The 20,402-nt window shown below is 43.4% G+C and overlaps 2 protein-coding genes across 11 annotated transcripts in view; one reads left to right on the forward strand and one right to left on the reverse strand.

The window, feature by feature from the left end:
• The window catches only part of trmt1 (tRNA methyltransferase 1), a 21,203-nt gene extending 15,139 nt beyond the window's left edge, over positions 1-6,064 (reverse strand). The window contains exon 1 of one of the 2 annotated variants that reach the window (XM_036949187.2): positions 5,538-6,064. In XM_036949187.2, the coding sequence (XP_036805082.2) occupies positions 5,538-5,569 (32 nt within the window). In that variant the 5' untranslated portion in view covers positions 5,570-6,064. Of the gene's footprint in view, positions 1-965; positions 1,653-5,537 lie in introns of those variants that run through there. The other variant, XM_036949188.2, reaches the window with a different exon arrangement.
• On the forward strand, positions 5,549-18,165 carry nacc1b (nucleus accumbens associated 1, BEN and BTB (POZ) domain containing b). Of its 9 annotated transcripts, none has more exons than XM_036942330.2 (9): positions 5,549-5,695; positions 9,298-9,449; positions 9,732-9,974; positions 10,545-10,757; positions 11,326-11,740; positions 16,420-16,539; positions 16,794-16,965; positions 17,062-17,159; positions 17,318-18,165. In XM_036942330.2, the coding sequence occupies exons 2-9, from the start codon at positions 9,324-9,326 to the stop codon at positions 17,635-17,637; spliced, it is 1,707 nt and encodes a 568-aa protein (XP_036798225.1). In that variant the 5' UTR covers positions 5,549-5,695; positions 9,298-9,323; the 3' UTR covers positions 17,638-18,165. The 9 variants fall into 9 exon arrangements, with proteins under 9 accessions (XP_036798225.1, XP_036798226.1, XP_090051686.1 ...); XM_036942331.2 differs by lacking the exon at positions 5,549-5,695 and adding an exon at positions 5,809-6,298; XM_090195560.1 differs by lacking the exon at positions 5,549-5,695 and adding an exon at positions 5,824-6,100.
• The last annotated feature ends 2,237 nt before the right edge of the window (positions 18,166-20,402 follow it).

Below are 20,402 nucleotides of genomic sequence, written 5' to 3' on the forward strand. Positions count from 1 at the left end.
GAAGAAATGACAACAATGTGTTACACACAGACATTGATCATGACTATCAGTGCCATTACATTACACATAAGAGTCATCAGACGAAGGCGTCTACTGTCCGTAGGACCGATGCTCGGTCTGAAAATTAGCACGCATTGCTTGCGGTGTAAGTGTATATTTTGCATTTGTTTAATTATTTTGATGTCATATGAAAGTCATGGGTTTTATGTTTCTAGAACCATATTGCAATTGGGAATCAATTCACGTTTAGATGTCAGAGACAGTAAATTATACCTCTGAAAATAACATAGGTCTCCTATGACCTTAAGGAGTCAAGTTAGAGTACATATAGGGCTAGGTTTTTTATTTAAATTTTACCTTTATTTAACTAGGCAAGTCAGTTATGAACAAAGTCTTATTTTCAATGAGGGCAGAACGACAGATTTGTACCTTGTCAGCTCGGGGATTTGAACTTGCAACCTTTTGGTTACGAGTCCAATGCACTAACCACTAGGCTACCCTGCCGCCCCAGGTTACACAGTACTGATGGAAAAACAGATATTGGTTCGACTTGGGGCTCTTCCTCCACAGTTTAGAACAGAGCATGAACTGACAACACACAGAGAGAAAATGAGCTGTTGGACAAAGACTGTTAGCTAAACCATGGTTTGAAGCAAAGATGATCTATAACGTTACTGATGCCTGAGCTGAAGTCAGAGCAGCTTGCTAAGGTAGCACGCTAGCTACATAAACCAGGGCGCACCTCCTTCAATGTAGTCAGAGCTTGTTTTGTCAGAGAAAAAAAAAGACACCAGCAATCTAACTAACATGAACATCCACACCAAAAAGTTATGATAAAACACTTGCAACTTGTACATGCGGACACCGGCTAAGTTCACAAAGCTAACTGACTGCATTGAAATGAGCCGAAGCGCTAACTAGCTAGCTACCGGTATTTAGCTATCAAGTAAGATAAAAACGATTACCTTATCTGCGGCGCACTTTCCCAAGTTGACAACTTAACATGTAGCTGTATTTGATGATTATGTATATTTACTGTATGACAACGGTAATAACTCACTAGCTATTTGTTGCAAAACTCAAGTTAACACATGGACGCAGATATCCATGGACCACAACTACAGAAACCCGCAGAACCAAACAGAAAGAGGTAAAAAGGCGTTTCGAATTATTCTTCTTCGCTGAGGTTTAAGGGCGGTTAGTATCCAATGTTGCATTACCGCCACCTACTAGACTGGATTACAACTCGCTTCTCCTTTGCTTGAAAACAATCTATATACAAATGCCCTACCATGTAACACTACACTCACTAAAAAATATAAATACATTTAAAATATCACCACCCTACTCCACTATGTAAATCTATTTAGTCCTACCTCAGGCCAACAACCTGAAAGGATGGGACACCACCACAACACACCCTGTAACTCTTCTGATGTCACGTCTCACACACCCAAATACCTCTCTGCAGCTGCCACCACAACCTCAATTTGCTGTGACTTACATTCCATCCCTGCAGTACAGTTGATAACCATTACTATAAATGCTAAAAATCCAATCTTACTGAAACATATAACACTTGTTGGCCTATCCCTCTGTACAGGTACAGATCTACTACTCACACCACTCCTCTCAGGATCCCTCCCTCTGTACTGGTACAGATCTACTACTCACACCACTCCTCTCAGGATCCCTCCCTCTGTACTGGTACAGATCTACTACTCACACCACTCCTCTCAGGATCCCTCCATCTGTACTGGTACAGATCTACTACTCACACCCCTCCTCTCAGGATCCCTCCATCTGTTCTGGTACAGATCTACTACTCACACCCCTCCTCTCAGGATCCCTCCCTCTGTACTGGTACAGATCTACTACTCACACCACTTCTCTCAGGATCCATCCCTCTGTACTGGTACAGATCTACTACTCACACCCCTCCTCACAGGATCCCTCCCTCTGTACTGGTACAGATCTACTACTCACACCACTCCTCTCAGGATCCCTCCCTCTGTACTGGTACAGATCTACTACTCACACCACTCCTCTCAGGATCCCTCCCTCTGTACTGGTACAGATCTACTACTCACACCACTCCTCTCAGGATCACAAAGCAACAAAGCATCCTTCACTCATGCTGCCAAGCATACCCTCGTAAAACTGACTATCCTACCAACCCTTGACTTCGGTGATGTTATTTACAAAATAGCCTCCAACACTCTACTCAGCAAATTGGATGCAGTCTATCACAGTCCATCCGTTTTGTCACCAAAGCCCCATATACTACCCACCACTGCGACCTGTATGCTCTCGTTGGCTGGCCCTCGCTTCACATTCGTCGCCAAACCCACTGGTTCCAGGTCATCTATAAGTCTTTGCTAGGTAAAGCCCCGCGGCAGGGTGGTTGGAGCGTTGGGCTAGTAACCGAAAGGTTGCAAGTTCAAGTCCCCGAGCTGACAAGGTACAAATCTGTCATTCTGCCCCTGAACAAGGCAGTTAACCCACTGTTCCTAGGCTGTCATTGAAAATAAGAATTTGTTCTTAACTGTCTTGCCTAGTTAAATAAAGGTAAAATAAAAAAATACAATAAAATCTCAGCTCACTAGTCACCATAGCAGCACCCACCCAGAGCACGTGCTCCAGCAGGTATATTTCACTGGTCACCCCCAAAGCCAATTCCTCCTTCAGCCGCCTTTCTTTCCAGTTCTCTGCTGCCAATGACTGGAACAAACTACAAAAATCACTGAAGCTATAAATTCATATCTCCCTCACTAGCTTTAAGCACCAGCTGAGCAGCTCACAGATCACTGCACCTGTACATAGCTCATCTGTAAATAGCCCAACCAACTGCCTCATTCCCAAACTGTTATTTATTTTGCTCCTTTGCACCCCAGTATCTCTACTTGCACATTCATCTTCTGCACATTCATCACTCCAGTGTTTAATTGCTATATGGTAATTATTTCGCCGCTATGGCCTATTTCATTGCCTTCCCTCACTTATCCTACATCATTTGCACACACTGTATATATACTTTTTCTATTGTATTATTGACTGTATGTTTGTTTATTCCATGTGTAACTCTGGTCGAAATTGACACACACAAAAAAATAATGTCATTAAAAAATATATATGACATGGCATCAGCAAAAGGACCTGCTCCGACTCTGTCAACATATCCTTTGTTTGGCCGCCTTTCCTTCCAGTTCTCCGCTGCCAATAAATTGAACGAATTGCAAAAATCACTGAAGCTGGACTCCTATCCTCCCTCTCTGACTTTAAGCATCAGCTGTCAGAGCTGCTTACCGATCACTGTACCTGTACACAGCCAATCTGTAAATAGCACACCCAACTACCTCTTCCCCATATTGGTATTTAGCTTTTTTCTCTTTTGCACCCCAGTATCTCTACTTGCACATCATCATCTGCACATCTATCACTCCGGTGTTAATGCTAATTGTAATTATTTAGCCTCCATGGTCTATTTATTGCCTTACCTCCCTAATCTTCTACATTTGCACACACTGTATATAGACTTTTCTATTGTGTTATTGACTGTACATTTGTTTATATGTAACTCTGGGTTGTTGTTTTTGTCGCACTGCTTTACATTATCTTGGCCAGGTCACAGTTGTAAATGACAACTTGTTCTCAACTAGCTTACCTGGTTAAATACCTGGTTAAATAATTAAAAAATAATAATTCTGATCCCCAGCCCCATGGGCATCCCTACATTCCTTTGTCTCATGCCCTTCTGCACACTACTCACACCTAGGAACCTCCCTCCTACACACTGCTGCCACATACCCATAAGCTTGACACCTGTAACAATGTAATGTATTCGGCACCAAAGCTTGTACAGGACAACTTATATATCCTAACATCACTTTGTCAGGCAAAGACTCAACATCAAAACTCAAAAGAACAGACAATGACACTTCTGTTTCACTACTCACACCCCTGTCTGCGTCGCACCAAACACGAGCATCACGAACACCCCGGGGATCTTCCCCTTCATTTAGTCAACTTTTACATTTACTGCTACCCCAGTAATCACTGCTTTCAATGGCGTCCTTTTCTTGAGAGCAAAACAATTCACATTTCTTGCCCCCACATTTCAAATTAGAGAAGAAAATGCATATAGAGTACCACAGTATGAGTCATTAATACCCATAAAACCTAGCGGTCAGACAGGGAAATGGTTCCACCAGTTATTTTTCCCATAGTTTTTTTTTTAGAAACACTTAAAATAAGGGCTGTGTTTCGTGTAGACTTACCCTGGCATGATGTTTTGATAACTATGGAAATCTCTCGAGGACAAGGTGACTTTTATCAATATTTTCACCTGTATTTACCCCCCAAAAATGAACTGCTAATTGCCTGCTAATAAAGAACTACAAATGCCATATCTGAACGAGACTGCCGAATCGAGGCAACGGTAACAATCTTTGGATGAACATATAATGTTAGCTAAATGTAGTAATTAATAAACTGGCAACATGTCTTTAAATTGACATTTCTGTGAACTGTCTTGTGCAAGTTTTAAATTGACACAATACCTGTTAGCAAAGGTGTCAGCTAGAGATGACGTGCAGGGATTTGTAGTCTTGTATGTCTACTTTGATGCTAATAAGCATTTTCGTATCAGAGACTACTATATTGATAAAAGTCACCTTGTCCGACAGATTTACATGATAATCAAAACGTCACGCCAGGGTAAGCCCACATGAAACACAGCCCTTAGTTTTTGTGTTTCTAAAATCCCTTATGATGGAAAAATGATTGGAACCTTTTCCCTGTTTGACCACTAGGTTTTATGGGTATTATGACACATCCACTGTGCAGCTCTATATAGTTACTAATTCCTAATTCTATGAGAGAATTCTCATAACTGGGTCATATTCATTCTGCACCAAATGGACTGAAACAGGGAGAGATTCTTTAGTTTTTCGTGTTCCATTGCAAAACATTTTGCTAAGGTGTATTGAACATGTCTTTTGTAATAGAAAGCCATAGGACAGAGCGGTCATTCATCTGGCAGTTTGCCTACTTTCCATGCCTTGAATGTGCGAAGAATATTTTTTTTAAAGTTACATGAAAAGCCTTAATTTAACAGGCCAAAATGTGATACTGTAGATAAAAGTAGTGTTTTAATATTGTTGTTTTATTATGTTTCCATTGCCTCATTTTTTCACATGTTTTCCTCTTCTCTGGCACTGTATGCAGCAGCATGTACGTGACAATTATCATTGCCATCATGATTCCAAGTGATACCCTGAACGCGTCAGGGCTAGAGCATTTATAATACGTATGATTAAACAGAATTATGAATTGTTATGAAATTATTAATTATCATTATTTAACATCTAACGCGGGAGGTGGCGCTCGTCTAACAACAATTATGGCCATGATGAAGAAAGATGCATTTTGACAGTAAGAAAGAACTGTATCTAGGCAGCTCTATAGCTTTTCCCATTGCTTGAATGCAGATGGTAGTTTGTACTCTATGCGCGTACTATAGACGCCTAGGGGCTCACCTGAGAAGTCTAGACATACGAAAATAGCACATTCAGCACCCGCAGCGAGCTCTGAATCCAACAGGGGAGGAGATTTAAGCGTTACCGGCGGCTTCCCGTCGATCTCCACTCTGAATCACCAGTCAACTGGGCTGCCTGGACAAGAGGGAGTCCCACAGGTATGGGAGAGACGGAAAATGTGTGTGTGATTTGAATTGGGCAGTTGGTGGAGACCGACAGGGGCATCCGGGTTGGTTGGGGACGCTTTCTGTCTGAGAGATCGGTTAGCTCTGTGATCTTTTCCTCCACCTCTGGGTACCGTTTTGGGCTCCCTCGACAGCTCTGTGCTCTGCTTCTCCACCTGTGCTGTGCTCACACACTGAATGGCTGCCTGTAGAGAGGGAGAGGACCGAACGCTTCTGCACTACTCCATTGAAACACTTTCCAACGGAATATAGCGAGGGGGGTGAGTTTTACCAGGGTTCACCGGGGTCAGAAAGGACACGGGAAGTCGTCGAGGTGTTTGCGGCGGCTAGCTGTTGTGAAGTGGCTCTTCTTCGGGGAGGAATTGAGAGCGGTTCCGTGTGAGTTTTTTTGGGGAGTGGGCGGGTTAGTTAGCTATTGTTTTTGGGAAGGTGTGCGGTGGGGGATGGGCTGAGTTGGAACACCGAACAGCAGCACCAACAAAACTTTAACCACTTTAGTGGCTATATAGCTACCGTCTATGCTTCACACTCACACTGCCTGCCAACACCGCGGGTTGTCCAGTCTGCCTTTCAACGGTGAGTTCACAGCAATCCGCGCTCTCTCTCGCTCTTTATTCCTCAACTTTTGAAACGCGGCCGGGTTTTACCTGGATGTTTCGTTGAAGAGTGACATTTTCCCAGTAGAATGAGTCTACTCCTAACATAAATGGTTAATGCGATTGGGGGTTTATGTACATCGCGTGTTGTCGTTAACTGGTTAAATTGGTGTCTTGGCTAGCAGGAACTCATAGGCTAACAGCTATATCGCTGCAAGCATGCATGGTTCAGACTGACTCGCCCCCCCAAGATACTTGCCTACGTTTGTCCCGGATTGACCTGTTGAGTGTTGACCGGAGACCACCCCCAAGCTACCTCCCAAAAATAACTAAAATATTTATATATTCTGATTTTTACTAAACGAAACTTTAATTGGATGATCCTTTGTTTCGGGCGACAAATAATTAATTTTGGTGATAAGTCAGCTAGCGCCGGGTTACGTTATGCGATGGGCTAACCCCAAATAAAAAGTACAGTGTATCCCGAGTAGCTAGCCTAGGCCCAAGGAGGTAACTCTAACCGAGAGCACTGGCACAGAGTGGGGGCGAGAGCGGCGGGGGATGCGAACTCCTGAATATTTTATTTGTTCTACTATTTTTGTGACAGAATTCGTGCCGTTGTCTCTTAGCTAGTTTGATAGAGCAAATGAAGGGCTGCGTCGACATAAACAGAGAGAGAGAACCGGTGATCAAGTATTTTTTTGTTATCCAACCGTCCGCTCTTTCCGTCGCCCCCCGGCCCGTGCCAGCCCGAGCGCTCCGAATCTCACGGGGCAAAGATACGGGCACAAAACGGGGCACGGACAGCTCTCTCTGCCCACTCCGTCTGGCCGTTCTACCGCTGTTCAGGCCTCTAGTCTTCTCTTGGCGGACACCGAAGAGACTCTCCCGCTACCCTTCGATGTGAGATTGAGCTATTAATGATTAATCGATGTACAGTATATTCCGTTTAAAGTTAATATTATTCGTGCTCTTGGGAGGCTAGCTACATAATATAGCCACATGCCGGTTGATGCAAAGTAGATTTCTTCATTTTTGACTCTTTAAAGCAAGTGTTTTCAAGTAAATAAGCAAATGCGTTTACTTGACAGTGTTCAATTGATGACTTGGACGTTCAAGAATTTGACATTTTAATTTGGTTAACATCAAATTAGCATTAGCGTTTAGCTTGCTACTTGCTAACTGTGGCTACCCTTTCACCTCCCAAACCAGGAAATTGAATATCATAGTATTTGATTGATTGATTGTTGGCTACAGCCATGCCTATCATTTATATCAAAAATATTTTTACATTCGTATTTGATTAGATTGCTGAATGTGCGCTTATTCATTGATCTTATGCTTGTACAAAATAAGGTGGCATCAGCAAAACATAACATTTAGTTTCTTAATAACCTGTGATATAATCATGTCTGACTAATCGTTTTGTGGTGTGTGTTGTTTTGTAATGTTACGGCTGGGAGGGGGTTAAGAGGTTGAATGAAGTATACATGTTTTTTCTTTCATTAATGTAAAACTTCAATTCAGATGGCAAAATATGGAATTTAATTCAGATTATGTAATATTATTGTCCCTCACATAACACAAACATTGTGTGGTGGTGACGTGTGGCCATATAATGTTACTGGTAGGTAGAGGGTTAGAGGTCAAATCAGTTAAATGAACTGCCTTTATGTTCTTGGATGGTGTGTCCCCAGAGGAAATGGAACCTAATGTGATGATGGGTTTAGGTGGTCGTTTTGTTTGGAGGAATGCAGAATAGAACCAATCAAAATTAAGCATTATGTTCTCAGTTTGATGACAAGGAAATGTGCTAGGCTAAATATAAAGTTCAACCTGTTTCAATTGTTAGTTGTGAGAATAATTATTGAAACGTTGAAAGCGTGCTCTCTTATCTTGTGCAGTGGCAGGAGGTAAATTATTATGCTTTCTCTGTTTATATAGTTTTAATGGAGAAATGCATGTATATTAACTTACACAGATACAAATGTGTATGCAAAGAGCAAGACCATAGATCTTAATTAGCCACGGTCCTAGGAAATAAATAACAAAACCTTTGTTTTTAGCCTATTCCATGGGATATTTTCCTTCAGTTGGCACTCGAGTAAGCTGCCTTTTTAAGGACAACATATAGGTCCGTTCATTGTTTAATCGTATGAGTGTTGATGAAATTAGCTTTGCTTGACCTTGTTATTAAATAGGCCTAATCCCCATCGGAGTGTTTTTTATTAGCCTAGTGGCTCATGGTCGTGGCCTTTCCATTGATTCCCAGTCACATGTGGTTCATTACACAGTTAGTAGTGCTCTAAAAATAATCTAAATTAAAAGCTATCGTGGTGTCTTATGTGCCGCCAGTCAGTTAAAGTTGTGGCAGTCTTCTTCAATGCAAAGTCTCCAAAAAGGATGGAACACTTTTAAGGGTTCTTTGTGGAGAGGCAAGTTTGACAGCCATTCTTTCTACTTGTGATCTGACACATCAAGGCTGGATGGCAACAAACCAAACAGAACTGAATTATTATGAAATGGAGTTCTGCTGTCTTTTTCTCTTGTCTCGTTCAAAAACAAAACAACCAAGTAGGACTAAAGCTAGTTACCCACTGCAGAATTGGAAAATGTTTCTTTTAAATGAATGAGACAAACTTTAATTGGCTATTTAAAAAAAATGAGCTTTCTTTCTAGCGCTCTTTATTAAAGGTGCATTAGTCATCCGTCTATCCCCCTCCCTCCCATCATTTTCCTTATTTCAATCCCAGTCTCTCCAGTAAACAACAACAAACAGGAAGTGATCCATAACATATACCGTACATGACATTTCTCTCCCTGCTATTGGACCCTGTGGTGCTGGGCTAGAGCGTTATGGCTCAGATGCAACAGATGACGGCCCCTAACTTTGTAGCCTACATGACATAGTCATGACGTAGTCATGACATACCCATGACATAGACAAGACCTAATATAAAATTTCTCTCCTTGTTATAGACCCGGTGGTGCTGGGCTAGAGCGTTATGGCTCAGACGCTACAGATGGCGATCCCTAACTTTGGCAACAACGTGTTGGAGTGTCTCAATGAGCAGCGTCTCCAGGGGCTCTACTGCGACGTCTCCGTGGTTGTCAAGGGACACGCCTTCAAGGTGGGAGTTGATAAACATCAATGTTGTTTTTTGGAGTAAACTGAACCAATCTAACTGTTATTTACCTCACTGACAAGCCTTCAAGTTAGGACGACGGCTGATCCAAAACACAGTTAACTGTTAGGCTAGATTGATCTGATAATGACTGAATCAACAGTTCTATATTTTGATTAGGTGAAAGAAACCTGGTGAAATATTCTCTGGTTGTACCTCAAGTTTGTTTAGGAAGAAGCCTGTGTGCTGTATATTTATTCACTACTTCCTCTCCCCGTCCCTCCCCAGGCGCACCGGGCGGTCCTGGCGGCCAGTAGCTCCTACTTCCGGGACCTGTTCAACGCTGGAGGGAAGAGCAGTGTGGTGGAGCTCCCCCCGGCCGTCCAGCCCCAGAGCTTCCAGCAGATCCTGGCCTTCTGCTACACAGGCCGCCTCAGCATGAACGTAGGGGACCAGTTCCTCCTCATGTACACCGCAGGCTTCCTGCAGATCCAGCAGATCATGGAGAAGGGCACAGAGTTCTTCCTTAAGGTATCTAGTGTAACCATAGCAACCTGTTTGTGCTTTCTTGCCAACTCCTATGATGTTGGGAGATAATTGGCCTGCAACTGACAGCACAAGTGGATTGTTTCATTAGGCCAGGGGTCGGCAACAGGTGTTTTCTTTTGCCACCCCCCAAGTATATAGTAAATATTTATTTATTATTTTAGTTTTTGGTATAAAAAATAAACTGTAAAATCGCCAGGAATTCAGCTAAACATAGTTTATTTTAGGAAATCTGTTACCAAGTATTCCTTCACACAAAAAAGACGTGATCATGTCTCAATGTAGTCAAGGTAGGATATTATTGCTATTTTTAAATAATCTATTTTTGTTGTGGTCAATTTGCAGTGTACAAATTATTATAATTATTTTCCGGCCCCCCGACTATTCGCTCCAACACAACTTGGCCCGCGGTTAAATCTAGTTGCCTACCCCTGCATTAGGCTAACCAAGGTTCTCCTTGTCAAAGATTTCCAGTTCCCACTTTACATAGTCTTAAATATTTTACATATTGTTCTCAGATTTATTTACCTCTTCATTTGCATATTATTCCGCCAGGTCTCCTCCCCTAGCTGTGACTCCCAGGGTCTTCATGCAGAAGAGACTCCGCCCTCCGAGCCCCAGAGCCCTGTCACTCAAACCACAGGGGGAGGGGCTGGGGTGGTTTCCACGGCAGCATGTAGGCCCGCCTCCTGCCTGACACCCCTCCCCCTGGTGTCGAGGGTGAAGACGGAGCAGAGCGGGACTACGCCACAACCCACACCACAGCAGGTGAGTTGGAAAAAAATATATAGGTTATTTATCATAGTGGAGGAATGGAATAGACATTAAATGTTCTCAATTACTATCCTGGTTAAAGAAAGGTAAAACAATAGTGTGTTCTAGATTATATATCTTATCTGGGAGGGGATGCAGTCTTCAGTGGCACGTCAGGTCTTTCATAGAGCAGAGGGGTGTACTTCAAAACAGGATAAATGAGTTAGGTGGCTAACTTGCCTTAATATTCTAAAATGTATGTTTTTGAAAGATAAGCTTGAAGTGGACATGGTATAATTGTCTCAGCAAGTTTAGCTTTCTTAGTGAACCAGAAATTCTAAAGTTATTTCTGTTTTTTGAATAAAAGTTAGCTAGCTAACTCATTAATCCTGCTTGGTAGTATGCCCCTCTGGTCAAAGGTGCAAGCTGTGAACCTCTGTCTCCTGTGCCATACAAGGAAATACACAAACATTCAATGCTCAAGCATAAATACACATGAGTTTGGCAGCCCCCTCACATGATGAACGGATGACAACACACTAAATAGATGTTATGTAGCTAATATCTTCTCTCTCGTTCTCAGCAGGAGGCCACTTCCTACTCGGTGGTGTGCAGCCCTGTCGCCAAGCGCCTGTGGGAGGGGGGCAACCGCGGTGACGGGGGAGGGGGGTCGGGAGGAGGAGGGGGGTCCAGGAAAGCCGCCCGCTACTCTTCCTCCTCCGCCTCCTCAAACAACTGCAACTCCCAAGATGCAACGGGCAGAAATGTTGTTAACCACAGTAACCATAACAACAACAACAGTAACCATAACAGCAGCAGCGTCGGGACGCCGGACGGAACGAGTCCGGGGACGCTGAGCATGTACACCAGCGACTCGCCCCTTAGTTACCACGATGACGAGGAGGAAGAGGAAGTGACCGATGACAGCGCTGAAGAGCAGTACAGGCAGATCTGTAACATGTACACAATGTACAGTATGCTCAATGTGGGCGCCACAGGTGAGAGAGAGTTGGTTTGAGGTAGGAATCTGGAGGTGCGTAGTTATGGGGGGGGGGGGGGGGGGTGGATTAAGTTAAATATCGCAATATTATTTTGGGCTGATTATTATACCAATATTTGACTCCCAAGTATTGATTTATTTTAAATATATATGTATATACACACACTACCGTTCAAAAGTTTGGGGTCACTTAGAAATGTCGTTGTTTTTTAAAGAAAAGCAACAAAAAAATGTCCATTAAAATAACATCAAATGAATCAGAAATGCAGTGTCGACATTGTTAATGTTGTATAAGACTATTGTAGCTGGAAACGGCTGATTTTTTTATGGAATATCTACATAGGCGCACAGAGGCCCATTATCAGCAACCATTACTCCTGTGTTCCAATGGCTGGTTGTGTTAGCTAATCCAAGTTTATAATTTTAAAAGGCTAATTGATCATTAGAAGTCCTCAACTGGCAGCAAGTCCTCAACTGGCAGCTTCATTAAATAGTACCCCCAAAACAGCCGTCTCAACGTCAACAGTGACGAGGCGCCGACTCTTCCTATTCTGGTTAGAGCCAGTTTGCGCTGTTCTGTGAACGGAGTAGTACACAGTGTTGTACGAGATCTTCAGTTTCTTGGCAATTTCTTGCATGGAATAGCTTTCATTTCTCCGAACAAGAATAGACTGACAAGTTTCTGGCCATGTTGAGCCTGTAATTGAACCCACAAATGCTGATGCTCCAGATACTCAACTAGTCTAAAGGCCAGTTTTATTGCATCTTTAATCAGGATCACAGTTTTCATCTGTGCCAACATCATTAGAAAACCATTTTGTGATTATTAATTAGCCTTTTAAAATGATAAACTTGTATTACCTGGAACACAGGAGTGATGGTTGCTGATAATGGGCCTCTGTACTCCTATGTAGATATTCCATAAAAAATCAGACGTTTCCAGCTACAATAATCATTTACAACATTAACAACATCTACACTGAATTTCTGATCAATTTGATGTTATTTTAATGGACAAAAAATGTGCTTTTCTTTCAAAAACCAGGACATTTCTAAGTGACCCCACACTTTTGAACGGTAGTGAATATATACTAATAATTAGCTAGGTAACGTTAGCCGGCTGAACCTGCACCAAAACTGTTATTTTTCATTCCATAGCTTGGCCTCCATCTCCTGTTTTAAATAGTGAGCCAATGTGTTTAGAGCACTTTTATTTCCATGGCTGATGAAAACTGGTTTTCTCATGGGTCTCTCTTGTCTCTCTGCAGCAGACATATGGTGAGCAATATATTTTGAACATCAATTCACAATAAAACCTCCGTATAAAATCGCAATACATGTAGATTTGTGAGAACCGCAATACGTGTCATATTGGTACCTAAGTAGCGTGATAATATTGTATGGTGAGGTCCCTGGCAATTCCCAGCTCGAGGGGGGAGGGAGCAAGAGTGCTTCAGGTCAGAACAATAGACTGATAGATGAGGGAAGAGACGAGATTAGCGGGAACAAGTAGGCAGCTGATTGTAATCGTGGTTTGGAAGAGGATGGGGAATTAGCATCACTCTCTGATGCTATCTGCTGTATGTTCTGTTTGTGTGTGCCTTTGCTTATGTCTGTACATTAATGCTAGTTGTCGGTATGTGAATATTAATAGATGCATATTTAAGTGTGAGTATCTGTCTTGACATGTATCCTCTCCTCCTCTGTCCCACTCCGTTGCAGGATAGTGTTAGCTAGACCTGCATGTCATTATAGCCAGTTGTACGCTGAGTGTACGAAACATTAAGAACACCTTCCTAACACTGAGTTGCACCCCCTCTACTACCATACCCCGTTCAAAAGCACTTCAATCTTTTGTCTTGCCCATTCACCCTCAGAATGGCACACACTCCTCCACTTCATCTACACTGATTGAAGTGGATTTAACAGGTGACCTCGATAAGGGATCACAGCTTTCACCTGGATTCACCTGGTCAGTCTGTCGTGGAAAGAGCAGGTGTTCCTAATGTTTTGTACACTGAGCAAAAATCTAAACGCAGCATGCAATAATTTCAAAGATTTGGCTGAGTTACAGTTCATGTGAGAAAGCAAAGAAGATATAGATATATATATATAACTATCTATAGGTTATTTGTCATAGTGAAGGAATGACAGAAATTAAATACAGAATGTGTTCTTGATGACTTTCCTGGTTAAATAATGGCAACAAGATAGTTCTAGATTATATCTGTTATCTTCATCGGAACTTCAGGTCTTTGAAAGAGCAGAAAGATGTATATATACAGTTTAAGTCAGAAGTTTACATACACCTTAGCCAAATACATTTAATCCTAGTAAAAATTCCCTGTTTTACATCAGTTAGGATCACCACTTCATTTTAAGAATGTGACATGTCAGAATAATAGTAGAGAGAGTGATTTATTTCAGATTTTCTTTCATCACATTCCCAGTGGGTCAGAAGTTTACATACACTCAATTAGTATTTGGTAGCATTGCCTTTAAATTGTTTAACTTGGGTCAAATGTTTCGGTTAGCCTTCCACAAGCTTCCCACAATAAGTTGGGTGAATTTTGGCCAATTCCTCCTGACAGAGCTGGTGTAACGGAGTCAGGTTTCTCGGCCTCCTTGCTCGCACACGCTTTTTCAGTTCTGCCCACACATTTTCTATAGGATTGAGGTCAGGGCTTCGTGATGGCCACTCCAATACCTTGACTTTGATGTACTTAAGCCATTTTGCAACAACTTTGGAAGTATGCTTGGGGTCATTGTACAAATGGGAAGACCCATTTGCGACCAAGCTTTAACTTCCAGACTGATGTCTTAAGATGTTGCTTCAATATATCCACATAATTATCCTGCCTCATGATGCCATTTATTTTGTGAAGTGCACCAGTCCCTCCTGCAGCAAAGCACCCCCACAACATGATGCTGCCACCCCCGTGCTTCACGGTTGGGATGGTGTTCTTCGGCTTGCAAGCCTCCCCCTTTTTCCTCCAAACATAACGACGGTCATTATGGCCAAACAGTTCTATTTTTGTTTCATCAGACCAGAGGACATTTCTCCAAAAAGTATGATCTTTGTCCCCATGTGCAGTTGCAAACCGTAGTCTGGCTTTTTTTAATGGCGGTTTTGGAGTAGTGGCTTCTTCCTTGCTGAGCGGCCTTTCAGGTTATGTCGATATTGGACTTGTTTTACTGTGGATATAGATACGTTTGTACCTGTTTCCTCCAGCATCTTCACAAGGTCCTTTGCTGCTGTTCTGGGATTGATTTGCACTTTTCGCACCAAAGTACGTTCATCTCTAGGAGACAGAACGCGTCTCCTTCCTGAGCGGTATGACGGCTGTGTAGTCCCATGGTGTTTATACTTGTGTACTATTGTTTGGACAGATGAATGTGGTACATTCAGGTGTTTGGAAATTGCTCCCAAGGATGAAACAGACTTGTGGAGATTTACAAAAACAATTCTCAGGTTTTGGCTGAATTCCTTTGATTTTCCCATGATGTCAAGCAAAGAGGCACTGAGTTTGAAGGTAGGCCTTGAAATACATCCACAGGTACACCTCCAATTGATGCAAATTATGTCAATTAGCCTATCAGGAACTTCTAAATCCATGACATCATTTTCTGGAATTTTCCAAGCTGTTTGAAGGCACAGTCAACGTAGTGTATGTAAACTTCTGACCCACTGGAATTGTGATGCAGTGAAATAATCTGTCTGTAAACAATTGTTGGAAAAATTACGTGTCATGCACAAAGTAGATGTCCTAACCGACTTGTTAAATCTATAGTTTGTTAACAAGACATTTCTGGACTGGTTGAAAGCAAGTTTTAATGACTCCAACCTAAGTGTATGTAAACTTCTGACTTCAACTGTATATATACTACAAAGCAGGGTCAATGAGGCTTGAAAATCAGACCATTTGAAGTAAATAAATGAACTCCTATTCTATGAATTTCACATGACTAGGAATACAGATATGCATCTGTTGGTCACAGAAACCTAAAATTAAATGGGCCTCTCAATGGGTCTCAGGATCTCGTCGCGGTATTTTTGTGTCTGTAGCTTATGCCTGCCGATACCATAACCCGACCAGAACCATAGGGCACTCTGTTCACAATGTTGACATCAGCAAACCGCTCGCCCACACAACGTCGGCGGTTGTGAGGTCGGTTGGACATACTGGCAAATTCTCTAATACGATGTTGGAAGCGGCTTAGATAAATTAACATTAAAGTCTTTGGCAACAGCTCTGGTGGACATTCCTGCAGTCAGCATGCCAATTGCATGCTCCCTAAAAACTTGAAACATCTATGGCATTGTGTTGTGTGACACAACTGCACATTTTAGTGGACTTTTATTGTCCCCAGCACAAGGTGCAACTGTGTACTGATGCTGTTTAATCAGCTTCTTGATATGCCACAATTCATCCACCTGACCGTTATCTTGGCAAAGGAGAAAGGCTCACTAACAAGGATATAAATAATTTTATAAAACGAAATTTGTTTATGGAAAATTTCTGTGATCTTTTATTTCAGCTCATGAAACATGGGACCAACACTTTACATGTTGCGTTTTCTATTTTTGTTCAGTGTATAGGTGTGTTAATGTAGCCGCGTGTTTGATGTTGCTGTGTGTATTCATGTGTAATGTGTGCCCCCTCTGTACCACCCCAGTAGCGGGCGAGCGTGTGGAGTCCCTACCGGAGCACCTCACGGCCGAGACCCGGGGCGGCAGGGGGGTGAGGCTACGCCAGGATCTGGCTTCGCTACCTGCCGAACTCATCACCCAGATAGGTACACACACAGACTTCATTTAGTTTGTAATATTATAGTCTTAGGCAACTCTAGACACGTTGACATTCTGAGTTCAGTCATTAATTTATTCATAGGCAATTGCTGGCTGCCACCTGCGTTTAGACCAGGCTACTGTTACTGTAAAAACCCTTATTGTATTGATTGATTTGATGAATTGATTGACAACCGGTGCCACCTGCAGCTGATGTGAAAAAGGCTTTAATACATTTGAATGGATTGATTGGTTGGTGTAGGTAACCGGTGCCACCCACGGCTGTACGAGGAGGGGGACCCTGCAGAGAGGCTGGAGCTGGTGACGGGTACCTCCGTGTTCATCTCCCGCGCCCAACTCATGAACTGTCACGTCAGCGCCGGCACGCGGCACAAGGTCCTACTGAGGAGGCTGCTGGCCTCTTTCTTCGACAGGTGAGGGGAGGGTGTGTGTTTGTTTGATCGTTGGAAACCATATTTGTTTGTGAAGACATACAGTAAATGATGCTGTGTGTATATTTCCCCTCTCAGGAGTACTCTAGCGAACAGCTGTGGGACGGGGATCCGCTCTTCTACCAACGACCCCAGCCGCAAGCCCCTGGACAGCAGAGTACTGCACGCCGTCAAGTGTGAGTGTCACACACTCCAGTGCACAGCTTTGCTTTCACACACACTGGACAAGGCTCACACACTCAGTGCTGCACCGTGTTGTAGTCATATACCTGCGTTTCTTCACATCATTCCATATGTTGTCCGCAGCACCTAACTGTCTCTCTCCCCTCAACAGTTTACTGCCAGAACTTTGCGCCGAGCTTCAAGGAGAGCGAGATGAACGCCATCGCGGCTGACATGTGCACTAATGCCCGCCGGGTCGTCAGGAAGTCCTGGATCCCGAAGCTCAAGCTCCTCATGGCCGAGGGTGACGCCTACTCCGCTTTCCTCCAATCAGACGCCATCAAGATGGAGGCTGACGCCCTGGGGGCGGAGCATGGGTTCGACCCCAACTCCCTGGCAGAAGAGGCGGCGGCAGCCAATAGCGATGCGGGACCTTCTTCGGGGGAGGGGTTACAAGGCGTTGTGGGCGGAGACGGCAGCACTTTGTTTTAAAGTGAGTGATCTTATTGGTCGATGGTCTTTGATCATTGCTCTCGGCGATACTTCCTCCCCCAGTTTTAGTTTGTTTTTTAATGTCACCTTTCCATATCTTAACCTCTTCCCTCAATACTTGGAATTTCATTTATTATATCCATCTGTTACATCCCTTGTTCTCTCTCTCTCTCGCCGTCCCAGACCCATGTACATAGTGTCTGCCCCCTTTTGGGCGGGAGAGAGATGGAGGGATAGAGGTGTAGAAAGAAAGACTGGGGAGGTTTGTCATGTAAGGGGGGGTTAACCTAGAAATATTCCCTGATCCCGATTGTAGAATCTTTTCTTGTTTTAATGTTTGTTTTAATGTTTGTTTTCTGGTTGGCGAAGGTCCTTTCTCCTTTCCATATCGCTGAAACACATTCCCTAGGAGGGGGGGCCTTTTGGGTTGGATGGGGTCGGGGTTGAATGGGGTAGTAATGGGAGGGGGGGGGGGCTTTTGGGTTGGATGGGGGTCGGGGTTGAATGGGGTAGTAATGGGAGGGGGGGGGGGGGGGTCTAATAACACTGTTTTGATAATGAATGTATCGGTCGTGAAGCGATGTCCAGTCACCTGTATGTATTGTCTGTGGACAGTAGATTGTAATGGATTGATTAGATTGTATTCATCAGTTTATATAGAGACTCTGGAAGTCCTACTGAAGGCTATTTTATGTGGAGGGGGTTGATATTTGTGGGGGGGTACGTAAAGGCTTAATGGTTGAAATAGGTGTATGTATTCTGTATATTGGCAGGACTTTTGGACCCCCCCCCTAACCCTCCCCCCCACCCCCCTTGACCCTGAAAGTGACAATTTAGAGGGCAGTTTTCATTCCTACTTTTTTCACTTTTCATTTGTGACTCTCTTCTCATAGTTGTTTTTCTCTCTGCGTGTAGACATTTGACTTGTTGCCAAGACTCCCTGAAAAGCAGAGGAGATGTGTTACTGAAAGATGGTTGAACAGTTGGTGACTGGATGAGGAAGAAGATGCTCTGATCTGGTATCCATGTTGATGATGCAGTATGATTTCCTATACGTCTACTGAATTCTGTGTAGAGAGAGAGAGAGAGGGAGGAGTAAGGGACCGTTTAAAATCATGTCAGCTCACGCCCATATTCACATTTCGAAGGAAAGTGACATTTGTTGTCTCTCACTATTAAGCAAGTAATAACTGAATAATGTACTTGTCTTGCACTATAATACTATAATACAAGTCTTATCCAAATACTAGAATCGTCTCCATTTGACCAAGCTTGAAGCTGTGGGCTAGGGTGTAGGGGCTAGAGTGTAGAGGCATTATGTTAGATGTGTGTACTGTGTAGTGTACACAGGGTGGACCCATTCTGTATTTGGTTTCGTTATGGACTGAGGGAGGGTTGGTGTATCCTGCTAAGAGGCATTCATGACACACACACACACACACAGATTAAAGTACCCTAGAGGACTAATCCCTATACATCCTGGGTGGATACAATGGTGCCAATTAAAGTAATACGACACACACACACACTTTGCGTGTCAGTGTGTGGATGGTGACAGAAGTGTGTGTTGTCACATGCGGCAGAGAGTGAGAACCCAGACGGAGTGTGCTCACACACGCTTGGCTGACTCATTCATCCATCTCTCTGGTGTGTGTGTGATGCTGCATCTCTCTCACACACACACACACACACACACACACCGGTGCACCCAGACTGATCCAGCCGCAGCACACTGCCAGCCTATAAACATCACTGTAAAGCTCTGTTGAACACACCTTGTGAGAAACTACAGAGAGGAGATGGACCTTGACAAGCCATGAATAACGACCAACTGTCATTCTAGCTACAGCTCATCAGTGATTGGATGAAAGATGACTGTGGCAGTTCCCATCTATCACAGTACCAGTAGGGAGCCAATGACACCACCGCCAGTATCCCATCATACAGTAGAATCATGGCGTGTCAAAGAGGAAGGACCCGTTGCCCCTAAACGCTGATCTATGGTCATGTTTGCCTTTTCCCGCTAGTTGTCAAGGTTTGGGGAGGGCAAGCTGATCCTAGATCAAGGGGTTTGTACTCTGAGCAGAAGTGAGCATAGACAGGCTAGTGCTATAGACACAGTTGTTAGTGATAGCCTGGTCCCAGGTCTGTTTGTAGGATCTTGCCGCCACCTTGTAACTCGTTGCGTAACAATTCCATAAGGAGTTGACAAGGGAGTAGAAACAGACTGGCACCTTGTAATGCAGTTGGTGTCGGTGCCGACGGGGGGCTCCGTTGTGATTGTCAGGCTTGGTCTGTTGTCACTGCACTGTTACTGTGGTGATCTGCTGTGTGTTTGGGGTAGAAACACACACTAAAATATTCACACACACACACACACACACACACGCACACTAAAACACACACGCACACTAAAACACACACGCACACTAAAACACACACGCACACTAAAACACACACGCACACTAAAACACACACATACACACTGCTTTGGAGTTGAGGGTTAATCAATCGTAACACTTCCCCCACACTCTGACTGTGAACCTAAACAGACCGAGTGTAGAACAAACAACTATAAAATAAACCTGGGTAAAATATAGGCTTAACATTGTCATCGTAACTCCCCCTTTCAACCAGCCAACCAAAAGAAAGCCTTGGAGTTGTTTTTATATCTGGAAACTACCGTTGTTGTTTTTTAGATCAGAGTTATCTAAGTGTCTGCTTTTAGGCCTGGCTTTTAAAACGGGCCATATGTTGTTTACGTT

Source organism: Oncorhynchus mykiss, chromosome 13 (genome assembly GCF_057628025.1).
Source record: "Oncorhynchus mykiss isolate SJ-2025 chromosome 13, ASM5762802v1, whole genome shotgun sequence".
Lineage (NCBI taxonomy): Eukaryota > Metazoa > Chordata > Actinopteri > Salmoniformes > Salmonidae > Oncorhynchus > Oncorhynchus mykiss.

Excerpts from the sequence above, each read along its gene's own strand:
- nacc1b (XM_036942330.2), top strand. The coding sequence starts at position 9,324 with ATGGCTCAGACGCTACAGATGGCGATCCCTAACTTTGGCAACAACGTG. Across the intron at positions 10,758-11,325 it reads CACAACCCACACCACAGCAG|CAGGAGGCCACTTCCTACTC; the intron begins GTGAGTTGGAAA and ends TCTCGTTCTCAG. Across the intron at positions 16,966-17,061 it reads CTGGCCTCTTTCTTCGACAG|GAGTACTCTAGCGAACAGCT; the intron begins GTGAGGGGAGGG and ends TTCCCCTCTCAG.